The 12,682-nt window shown below is 40.6% G+C and overlaps 1 protein-coding gene across 1 annotated transcript in view; it reads right to left on the bottom strand.

Moving 5' to 3' along the window:
* Positions 1–8,836: 8,836 nt before the first annotated feature.
* FREM1 (FRAS1 related extracellular matrix 1) overlaps positions 8,837–12,682 on the bottom strand; it is a 139,777-nt gene continuing 135,931 nt past the window's right edge. Inside the window, exon 36 of the mRNA XM_008689835.2 lies at positions 8,837–11,941. Coding sequence (XP_008688057.2) covers positions 11,742–11,941 — 200 coding nt within the window. The 3' untranslated portion in view covers positions 8,837–11,741. The remainder of the gene's footprint in view (positions 11,942–12,682) is intronic.

The following is a 12,682-nucleotide window of genomic DNA, read 5'->3' on the forward strand; positions in this document are numbered from 1 at the left end:
ACTAATACGCCGCTCAAAGAGAACCGAACGGGGAGCCAACGGAAAAGGATATATGTCAAATGGTGGAGCATGTCACACAAAAAATTTCCCTTTTCACTGTCAGGCACTGGTCCCCAAGTTACCTTTAAGGGTCAGAGTATTCTATTTGCAGTTTCAGGGATCGTCTGCTCTCTGTCCCAAACACTCCCGCACCATGGAGAAACGTTCCATTTTTTTGCAACTGGGGATGTTTCTATCACTGTGCACACGCCACTGACAATGTGACTAATCCGCTACTTACCCAGATGGTAGCAAGGGCTCCTGCAAATCTCAAAGAAGGTCCAGGCAGCTGAGGCAACGTCACCCTGCGCCCCACCATCCCGCCACCCACCTGTCCCCGCTGCCCACAGCCTTGACTTACAGTCACGCCAGGATGCCATCACTGATGCTAAGCGTCTGCCCTGTGCCTCTTCCCCATCCTTAAAATTCACCTTGATCACTTCTCATTCTGCAGAGGGCTGCTCTCAGAAAAGTAAGTGCAAGTAACTCTGGACTGGAAGCCAGAAAACCTTTATCTGATTCCCGACTCCGGCTTCCAGCATGGAAGCCATAGGATCACAGGCGCTCCAGGTCCCTAAACCTTGCCAGGGACAATACCACCCACCCTGCCTTCCTCATCGGGCTCATTGCCTTTCTTTTCACCCCTAATCCTGCTATCACCCTGGGTGACGTCAGTGTCCACACGGATGGGCCTGCCCAACAACAGGCCATCAGTATGACATGACGCCCCATTCAATGCCCTAACTGAAGTCTGATGACTCCTGTTCCCCAGGCCTCCCCATCCCCCCTCCACTTCGACTCCTGTTCTTACCAGGAAAGCCTCCACCTCTACATGGTGGGTTTCACATTCCACTGTCTCGCGATCACTTTCTGTCGTTTCAGGTCTGTAGTCCTTCCCTGCGCTCCCCGTTATCCTTGTAATGGTCCTACCACAGTCGTAGCTACAGAGTGATTTGTGTGAACATTGGTTTAACATCTATCTCCACTTTAGATTTTAAAGCCCATGAAAGTAGGACCATGTCTTCTGGAATCACCATCTGAGGCCTTAGAACAGTTCCTTCCACACGGAGGTGCCCAAAATACTGGTTGTAAAAATGAAGGAATGACTCTCTCTAAGCTCTCGTCTTCACTTCCTTCCCTATCTGGGTTGGATTCAGGGCCCATCGCTTCACGTGTTTGCAATATTCCCAACTCCCTTGCCCCTTTGTCCTTCTCTTGCCCCCATCCAGGAATTTCCAAGTCTGGAAACACCCAGCTGTCACCTTCTCTGGGCCACATCTGGGTTGTGGAATGCTGGCAGGGACAATGACAAGGTGGCAGATATTTGTTCCTTATACATTAAATACCCCCCTTCTTAACAGAGCTCTCAATCCTGCCCAGCAATCTTTCCTATTACTTTAGTCAACTCTGTCTGCATTTTCTCTGTAGATTATTTTTAAGTCTTCTCTAACTATGCCCAGCCTTTGACCGTTCTTCCTCTTCTATGGTCTTCGGCAAATGATCTCATCCCTTCTTCCACAGAGAAAGATGGAAGCCAGCAGATGCGAGAGTTCCCTCCTATCTGACCATCCCACCATACTGATTCATTCCTCCTTTCCAGTCCGCTCTTGGAAGGTCCGAGTGGGCAAAGCAGCTATGAAAATCCTGAAGCTTTCAGCTGTAAGAGCAGAACTGCCATCTGGCCAGCTCCCTGGGTAGTGGAGGATTTACAAGGAGCTGTCTCACGCGGAACACCAGAGTTTCTCTGGGATTCTGGAAGCCAGATCCCTTCTTCACTCGGCCATTTAGCGATTCCTCAGACTCGGCTTACTTTGGGTGCATGTGTGTCCTCCTAACTAGGGAGAGGACACTCCCCAGAGTAAGGTCGGTGTTTGCTGGAGATGGGATTATCAGCCCCTGAGAACAGGGATTTTGTTCAATGCGTTTTTCTGTTTCTTTTCTGTTCCTGGTCCCTTGCTCGATACTTAGGAGGTTAATGAATGTTTATTTTAACATACTGAATCCAATAAAAATGTGCATGGAAACTTCTGACACAGGGCCTTGTTGGGCTTTACTTTCTAAGAGATATCTCTTTGTCCTGGAGAACTTATCCTGAGTTCTCTGTGTTCAGACTCTATTTTAAAATCAAATTTCCACGGAACCTGGGAAGACTCAGAATAAACCTTTCTTTATTTCCCAGCCTGGCCACAGCCTCAGAGTAGGGCTTTGAACTTTGTCATACCAGCCACAGTCCCCAGGCAAGTTTCTCCTCGAGGATAATTACACTCCTGGAAAAGGTAGCTCCTGCCAGAAGACTCTATCTGTGTTAGGTGACTTACACAGCTTGTAAATTGTTTTCCTCCAGTTGGAAGATGGGGGTGGTGTATCACCAACAGAAATGAGTATAGGGGGCATCTGTCTGAAAACCATTTCCCTACTGGCTACCTTGCCAGTTTCTGCTTATACAATGCAGGCAGCTTGGGGGAACCATATTGTCCCTATAAGCTCATAACACATGGACAAATGATTAAAAACACATGGAAAACAGTTCCACAGCTAAGCTAAAATTCAGATGGGAATGGAAAATCAACTTGCAAAGCTTTCAACTGACTCGGGGCCAAATGTGGGACAGAATGCGAGGAGAAGTTGCCAAAAGAGAGGGAAGTTGCGGGAAAAAAAGCAACTCGTGGATAGGAAACCTAAAACAATGACACCTTGTATTGACAACCCTTTCCTAAGACTCTCCAAGAGTAGGCACCAAAATCAACTCTGGAAATATTAAGACCTTCATTTTGTGAAAGATTTCAGACAGATTTATATTTTCTACCCTCCATAAATAAAGGTTGGCTTGACTATCTTGGCAACACCTATGCAGAAACATAATGTTAAGTATCTGTAACATAAATATTAAAATATTACACATTTTTCCTTTTCCCTTGGAGGTGTGGGAATTAAGTAACAAGGTGACACGAGACAAACTGTGAAAAATCATGACAATAAAATGCAAAAGCAAAGCAGAACTTTCCAGTCAGACCTGCCTTCTGTTGCGTACCTGACCCTGGGCCCAAGTTGGCCATAAAGCTGGGCAGGTCTTTGTCACGTTTGCAAAAGTTCAATTCTTGGTTCAAATCTGAAACTCTAGGAAGCTGGGTATTTGAGGCTAGTCACTAAAATGACCCAAGGATTCTGGCGGGTAGGAAATCCGTGAGCAAGGAGATTTCCTGGGAGCCACATTCTGCTGTTTTTTTCTGTCCTTTCACTTCTGGCCTGAATCCTTCCTGACGCCCGTACAACCTGAACCGTCTTTCTCTCCATTTAGCACCATTTAATTCTTCACGTGTTCATCCGGGGTCAGGATGAATCCTCAAGACACAGGACAAGCGTGTTCCTTAAACACTGAATGCAAAGGGAGATTTTGAAAACATGGCTCCATGGAGGAGCCATTCTTAGCAAAGAACTATCCTTCAAGTCCTTAGCAACAAACAATTCTTTTCCATCATGTGAAAAACCATCTGCTAGCGTCTCTCTTTATAATGAGATCTGTGTCTCATAGATCACGTCTGAAAGCAAGGCACAGTGGGGTTTAAAAAGGCCTTCTTGGTCATCTGGATTTCTCCAAAAACTGGAACCATTTCCATGTTCAACACAAATGTCCTAACGTGTGGGAATGTTCTCACTTGTCACACGGAACTTTAAAACCCTGATTCTCCCACCCCCAGATCCTCCTTCCCTGTTTACTGGTGAGCACAGGCACTGTTTAAAATTGTCACTCTCTTGGGACACCTGGGTGGCTCAGTCGGTCAAGCATCTGACTTCAGCTCAGGTCATGATCTCAGGGTCTTGGGATCGAGCCCCAAATCGTGCTCCGCCCTCAGCGTGGATTCTGCTTGTCCCTCTGCCGCTGCCCCTCTCCCTCTACTTCTCTCCCTCCCCCCACCACCTCCTCCCCCTCCTCGTGCTCTCTCTCAAAAAATAAAATCTTAAAAAAAACTTGTCACTCTCTTCCAGGTACTTTACATCTCTCTCTCTCTCTCTCTTTCTCTCTCTCACACACAATGGCTTTTAAAAAGGTATCTTTTATTGAGTACCTACTAAGTTCTGGGCATGTTCTTTGTAGTTTCATATTACGTTTTCACGACAATCTTTCCAGGACATTATTGTTATCCCCATGTTATAGATAAGAAACCTAGGCTTAAAGAATTTAAGGTACATAGCCAGTAAATGGTGGAATCGTGACAGAAACCCACTTCATGTTTGTCTCCCCTGTCAGTTTGCTTTTTGCAAGGTAGCTATTAAAATGATGCATATGTTATTTTATACTCTGCTATTTTAAAATAACATTATGTATAGAACTATCACTTTAATGGAGACAATATAATTTTCCACTAAGCGTTCTTCTGTCTTTGGATATTTAAATCACATAACTTTACTCCAGTATTTTACTGCCCTGAGCTAAGGATATTGTTATACTTAGAGCTCTCTTTTCTTTTGAAAAATTTCCATGTTGTAGAAATCATTCTTTCTTTCTTTAAACAGCTTTATTGAAATACAGTTGACATACAATAAACATGTGTTTAAAGTGTATAATTTGATAGATGTAGACAAATAGGGGCGTCTGGGTGGCTCAGTTGGTTAAGCATCTGCCTTCGTTCTGCTCAGGTCATGATTCCAGGGTCCTGGGATCAAACCCCACGTCCCGCTCTCTGCTCAGCAGGGAGTCTGTTTCTCCCTCTCCCCTGCCTGCCACTCTCCCTGCTTGTGCTCTGTGTGCCAAATAAATAAATTTTTTTAAAAAGTAGACATATATCTGTATACCTGTGAAACTATTACCACAATCAAGATAGTGAATATATCCATCACCCCTAAAAGTTTGTGTCCCTTTTCAATCCTTTCCTCTGCCTTTTCCTATTCTCCTCTCTCATTCCCAGGTAACTTGCTTTCTGTTATTATAAAGTTTGTACCTTCTAGAATTTTCTATAAATAGAATACAAATATACTATGTGTTCTTTCTTGTCAGGCTCTTTGATTCAGCACAATTATTTTGAGAATCATTCATATGGTTGTAGCAATCTCACTTGTTTTTATTTCTGAATAGATTTCATTGCAAGGATATACTATAATTTGTTTATCCACTCACATGATAATGGACATTTGGTCGTTTATAGTTTTGACCGTCACAAATAAAGCTGCTATGAACATTCAAATATAAGTCTTCAAATGGAAATAAGCATTATTTTCTCTTGTGTAAATACCTAGGAGTGAAATGGCTGGATCACATGGTAGGTATATGTTTAATAAAGAAACCACCAAATTGTTTTCCCGAGTGGTTGGACTATTTTATATTTCACCAGCAGTGTATAGGAGTTCTGATTCCTTCATATCCTCACCAACACTTGGTATGGTCGGTCAGTCTTTATAATTTGAGCCATTCTAATAGGTGTGTAATACTATCTCATTGTGGCTTTAATTTATAATTTCTAATGACTGATACGTTGACATATTTTCATTTACTTATTTGCTATCTATATATCTTCGGTAGTGATGTATCCATTCAAATCTGCCCATTTAAAAAATTTCTTATTATTGATTTTTGAGGGTTTCTTTTATATAGTCTGGATATCAGAGAAATGTGTAGTACCTGTCATTTTCATAACAGTGGCTTGATCAAGATGTATTATCCTTTTGTACATATCATTGGCTTTGAATTGGTAGATTTTTGTTCGGATTTTTCTATCTATATTCATGAGGGATATTGGTCTGTTGTGCTCTTATATTTTTATATAGTTTGGTATCAGAGTAATACTTTGCCTCATAGAATAAGTCAGAAAATATTCTTTTGAGATTTTCTGAGTGAGTTTTGTAGAATTGGTACTATTTCTTCTTTAAGTATTTGTAAAATTCAATAGCGAACCTATCTGGGACTTAGTAATCTGTGTTCTCTCATATTTTTCCTGACTCGTCCTGTTAGAGGTTTACCATTTTTATTGACATTCTCAAAGAACCAGCTTCTGGTTTCATTGATTTCTGTTCTGATATTTTCTATATGCTTATTTCTGTTGTCTTCTTTTTCTAGTTTCTTAAGGTGGAGCTGAAGTTAAAACCTTTCTTCTTTCAAATATAGACATTAAGAGCTATAAAATCTTCCCTGCATAATGCTTTAATGGCATCCCACAAACTTTGAGATGTTTTCATTTTTTAAAAAGATTTTATTTATTTATTTATTTATTTATTTATTTATTTATTTATTTATTTTAGAACATGAGCAGGGGGAGAGGCAGAGGGAGTGAGAGAGAATTTCAAGCAGACTCTGCACTGAGCATGGGGCTCCATCCCACAATCCAGAGACCACAACCTGAGCTGAAATCGAGAGTGGAATGCTTACCCGACTCAACCTCCCAGGTGCTCCTATTGTTTTCATTTTTATGCAGTTCACCACACTTTTTACTTTGCCTGTTGACTTCTTTAACCCATGAATTGAATCAAGTTTAAAGTTTAGTTTTCCAGAGATACTTCTGTTATTGATTTCTAATTTACCTCCATTATGGTCAGAGAACGTATTTTGTATAACTTAAATCCGTTTAAATTTATTGAGACTCATTTTATGTACCGGAAAATGGCTCACTCCAGCAAATGTTTCCCGTGCACCTGAAAAGATGTCTATTCTGCTGTTGTTGGGTGGAATGTTCTAGCAATGGCAGTTAGGTTAATTTGGCTAACAATGTTCACACTTTTAAATCCTTACTGATGTTCTCTGCCTACTTGTTCAATCAATTATTGAGAGGGTATTAGCATTTCTGAATATAATTCTAGATTTATTTCTATCAGTTTTTGCTTCATGTATTTCTAAACATTGTTATTATGTGCACAAATGTTAGAATGATTGTGTCCTCTTGATGTATTGACCCATTTAAATTATAAAATAAGCACCTTTAACCTTGGTAGTATTCTTTGCTCTAAAATCTACTCTGATATTAATTTAGCTGCTTTTGACTAGTTTTGGGATGGCATATATTTTTCCATTTTTCTTCTGTAGAGTAAGTTGGGATTGATTGCCTTTGGGAAGCAAAAATACAGATGGGGATAGAAGCAAAAGGTGAACTTATACTTCATTGCTTGGAAAAAGTATTGCGGGTTACCATAAGGCCCTTAATGGAAGTGTCGGTTGATTTTTGTCCCTTTCTGTCTTAAGATAAACTAGACTTTATTGCCTAGCAGAATATAAGACCTATAAAAACTGTTCAAAATGAACAGTTATATGTGTAAGTTACGAGGAGGGTATATTCATTTCCTGCATGATCCTGTTCTAAAGACTTGTAGAATTAATTTTAGAAAATCATGGCATTCTGGACATTACACATATCCAGACACACTCTGCCATCCGTAACAGCCCTCTCATGATTAATGGGGAGAAAGGAGGAAGATCAATAAAGCCGTCCTGTAAGTTAAACAGTACGTCCAATCAACATTCTCTTCCCCTTAACCAACCATATAAATAAACAAACAAAAACCTGGGTGAGACATGAGGCAAAAACTGGAAAATGTATCTTGGATGAGTCAGATAAACACACAGCAAATATATCCACCCACTTACAGCTTTCTAAAATAAATTTTTATACGGTGATTTTTAATAGCATTTTTATGGAGATATACTCCCTATAACATCATATTCACCATTTTAAAGTGCACACTTCAGTGCTTTTCAGTGTATTCACCATGTGGTACAACCATCCCCACTATCTAATTCCACATCCTTTCCATACCCTCAGGAAGAAATCCTGTACCCACTAGCAGTTAGTTTCCATCTCCTCGTCCCCCACCCCCTGGGCAACCATGAATCTACTTTCTATCTTCATAGATTTGCCCATTTTGGACATTTCATATGAATGGACCACGCAGTACATGGCCTTCCCCGTCCATCTTCTTTTACTTACAATAATGTTGGCAAGCATATGTCAATTTCATCACACTCATCATTCAAAGATATTTTGTTGGAATATAAGCAAACCATTTGCTCCGAGTGGTAAGAATGAGAGTATGTAGAAGAATTCGAAGAGATTCAGCCCACGATTTGGAGGTCTCTAGTGCTGGTACTGATCCCTTCTCACTTTACCTTCTCAAGACTTCAGTGTCCCCTGCTCTACAATAAGGACATCAGGTGAGACGATATCATTGTTCTCTTTTTTTATTCCTGTTACTCCAGGGATCTCAAAGACACAGAGACACCTACTGCTGGTCCTGTCACAAAAAATCAGTCAGCTGGATTAGAAAACTTTAGTTCCTCACTTGATCTGGAGACAGGAGATTTGGGACAGCTGCTATCCATAACACTTTGACCTGATCATGAACACAGGAAGTAATACCAATTCCTTAATCAGGAGAGAAAAAAAACCAAAGACAGCCTGAGCTGTTTGTAGTAGGGTGTGTTTCCCATTGACTCTGAAAAGGGATAATGTAGTCAGTGATTTCCACTGTGACTTCCTCCCTGATAAAAAGTTTCACGCTCAAAAAAAAAATTATTAGAAATTTGCATGTATACACTATGCTTTTATACTTCTATTTTGCTATCTCGTTCACAATAATATCTCCAATATCTAGAATAGGTGAGGGGCTGGCACTCGAGTTTCAATAATATTCGTCGAATGAATGGCGGATGGATGGATGGCTCGCTGGCTGGCTGGGTGGCTGGGTAGATGGATGAAAGCCGTGTAAAGGTTGATTTAAACAGCAAGGATAAAAAAGACGCTCTGAGTTTCCTTTTCCATCCCTTCTTACAATGGATAGAACAAATATAAAATGTGAAAAACTAAAGCAACAGTAGTTCAGAAGTAGAAATAAGTTTATTTTATTAATTTTGATACAATGCTACAGACAGTACATTTAATAGGCTGCCTTGTTGCAAAAATTAATCAGCACCAGTTCCTGGTTTGAATTATACAAACCATAGTGCTAATGAAAATATGTGCATGTTCTTTTTGGCTGTATTAAAAATAAACAAAAACAGAAACGTAAATAAATGTCACCTGGTTCGTTTTTACCACTCCTTGGAAGAAGATGAAATAATTATCATATGTTTTTAAGTTTACATTCAGCAAAATAAATGCTAGATACATATGTATGTTTTGGTTAAAGAGCAAAAATCACAGGATTCTGAAAAGCTATACGCTACTTAGCTGAGTTGATGCCCTTGGATAGAGGGGGCTTTTCCTGAGTCGATATTCAAATCTGGGGAGAAGAGCTGGGTGTCATTTAGGTCTTTCTTTCTGATGCTCTTGTTCTTAGCTACCATCTGTCCCATCTCTCCCTGCTCAATCCTTCTCTCCTCTCTCCCCTCTCCTCTCCTTTAATCACCCATTCCCATTGTACCATCATTCCATTTCCTTCCTTCCTGCTCCCACCGGAAACTGACAGGTGACAGTAACCAACCTAGGGAGAGAACCACGACCATCATTTCCTTTTTTTTTTTTTAAGATTTTATTTTTAAGTAATCTCTACACCATATGGTTCTTGAACCCACTACCCTGAGATCAAGAGTTGCATGCTCCACTGACTGAGCCAGCCAGGCACCCCTGTCTTTTATTTTAGATGACAATCATTTACTTCTTTTTCTCCCTGAGTCAAAGCCCATTCATAAGAAATAAAAGTTTTGATGAATATTGTCCAGCACCCCAACTTGTCTGAATTTTTGTTTGTATCCTCATTCAATTACTTGCATTTTAGAACCTGATTGGTGCTTTTATGATCAGGAATATTTAAAAATATTATCCTAGTATATCTAGTTGCTACAAGAATCACAACATTCTCCCTTCGTGCTAGCATTTGCAATTACACTTAAACACCATTGTCGTTGCCGACGAGTATAATGAAATCTACCATGCTGACCAGGTTCTCATAACAGCCCTGGTGCTGGATTCCCAGTTTTAAATAGTTACCACAGCTCTGGAGTTCTAGTAGGGAGTGGCTCCTGAACTCTTCACTTCTTGAACCTTTACTTTCCGTCCTAGGATATCACTCCATAGGTAAACAGCTCTTCGCCACATTATCTGGCAACTCACCTTCCCACGCAGGAGGGACTAGTGGATCAGAAAGGATTGGAGCTCGTATGGAGGGTGGGTTTGCATCTTTTGGTTAAATACCAGAGAGTGCTTGTGTTGTATGAGAGACCTGTATGTTGTATCAGTCCAGAGCCTACTTGTGACACCTACGTGAGACTCCCAATGCCACGATGTCTTTTAAATTTAAGTAAGAGGTAGGAATGCCTAAATGTTATCCCCACTTCTCTTTGTGAATACTTCTAATACCGAAAATCCTGATAAATGGGCAGAAATCAAACAAGCTTGTCATGTTTTATATCCAGAAACTGGACTGAACTTCTTCCGTTTATTTTAGTTTTACAGAATGTGTTATTCTAATAAAGCGTGCACCAAAGCTTTAGTCTACTTGGTAACCCCATTTTGACTCTGAAATTACTCTGAATTACTCATAGAGCAAGTTACATTTGGCACAACTGTATTTTTCAGTGATTATGAAAAGAGGAAAATTTTGAGCAAATGCTTCAGAAAAAAATTTCTAATTTCCTGTAATTAAACCCTGATTTCAGAAGGGAGTTCTTGGAAGGCTGCAACACGCTTCACTGGTACAAAAATGTTTCATTCAGCTGCTATTATAAATTAATAAGGGACCTTTATGTTAGAGAATCAGGTTAGCATGCCATTTCTAGAAATATTAGAGATGTAAGGGCTCAGTTATCTCAAAATCCATTCTGAGAATATAGGTTTTCAAGGGCTCTGCTTTCAGCATTATTTTTCTTTGTTCATCAACATAGTTCATTGAGACGCTTGTGAGGAAGCAGTATTTTTCTTCCAGGTGCTAACCATCACTCACATATACTCTATTCCAAATGTCCTTGAGAAACGTTAGTCAGCACCATATACCCAAATGAAAAGAGAGGTTCACGTTACTTCAAATTTCTCATGAATCTGTACGGCCGGGGGAAATGTAATCATCAGCTCTGGGAAGATACAATGCCAACATTTTTACTGGAAAAAGAGATCTGTCTCATGAGTGGGGATAGGTAGACCCCTGACATACAGGTAGCCTCTGAATTCTTACCTGAACTAGAGCTTTGCAAACGAGCCTCCGTCTGCAAGTTTCTCCCATCTAAAAGCCTTCCTTTTCCACCACAGAGAATTCTCCTTTTTTCATCCACAAGCCTCTTATCTGAGGTTTCACATTCGAAAGGGCTCCAAAGGACAAAGGGACCCTCTGCAGTCCCCTGTGATTTAATGAGCTGGTAGGGCTGGCTCTCCTCAGATGGAGTTGGCACAAGCCCCTGCAGAGCAGATTCCAGAATGGACTCATTAGAGGTCTTGGGACCCCAAAATCCAAGGACCATGAACTTGGTCTGGACTCAGATATAGAGTGGGGTCAGGGTGGGAGTATCCTAGGATAAGCAAATCTTGTACCATATAATGCTTTAGGCATTTATTTTGAAAGGCACTGAGAAGTAAGAATTGTATCTCTTCCTGATACAAATACTCATTGATCAATCTTCCTGGAACTATTCTTCAATGTTCCTTTTTTACTAGATAGAATCACTCATATACTATGATAAAAAAACGTACTAAGTCAGTCATGACACCTTGCTTTGTATGGAACAATATGCACAAATCCTGTAAATAAATAGGTGAGAAATCCCAAGTGGGCACTTGTAAGGCCAGTTACATTTAGAGTTTCCTGGAGCACACATAATTGTGAGGTTTGCCCTTCCTACAGTCCTGTGTTTGCCATTTCCCTTGTTTTTGAGCCAAAACACAGTTCTTGCCAGGCTTTAAACGTTGAGGGGGCCCTTTCCTCCAGTTGGTGAAGGTGACAGGTTCCCCGCCGATCCACTTCCAGTGGCCAGCACGCACCTGGTCATTCAAACCTAACAGGAACCAAAGAATGTGCCAATATTACACTTATGCTGGAAGAGCTTATGGTCTATAGCTCTAAGTTCAGTAATCACATATAAACACGAGCCTACATACTAAAACACAGAATAGGACCTGGGAATCCTAAAACGCAGTTAAGAACATATAGCTTTGAGGGACGCCTGGGTGGCTCAGTCAGTTAAGTGTCTGCCTTCGGCTCAGGTCATGATCCCAGGGTCCTGGATCCAGTCCCTCATCATCAGTCTCCCTGCTCAGCGGGGAGCCTGCTTCTCCCTCTCTCCCTCCCCCTCACTCATCCTCTCTCTCTTTCTCTCACTCTGTCTCTCAGATAAATAAAATATTTTTAAAAATTAGAATTAAAAAATTAAAACAACAACAACAACAACATATGGCTTTGGAGTCAGGCCGATGCAAATCAAATCCTCGATCTACCACTTACTAGTTAAGCATCTTTGCTTAACCACTCCCAGTTCAAGTTTCCTCATCTAAGAAATGGGAATAAAAATAGTATATCAAGGGCTGTTTTAAGTAGTAAATAAGAGAATGCCTGTCAAGTGCATGGCATACATACATGTGTCGCAAGCAGTAATTAATACTCACGTTATTTTTACAGACAGAACTCCTATCCCAGGGAAACCGGCACACTCTTGTCTCCTGTTGCTCTACCTCGCTATTTAAATGTCTTGGTTTTCATATTTGAAAGTAGCTTAACTAGGTATTATTTTTAGTCTGGA

Source organism: Ursus maritimus, unplaced genomic scaffold, assembly GCF_017311325.1.
Source record: "Ursus maritimus isolate PB19 unplaced genomic scaffold, ASM1731132v1 scaffold_17, whole genome shotgun sequence".
NCBI classification, from domain to species: Eukaryota; Metazoa; Chordata; class Mammalia; order Carnivora; family Ursidae; genus Ursus; species Ursus maritimus.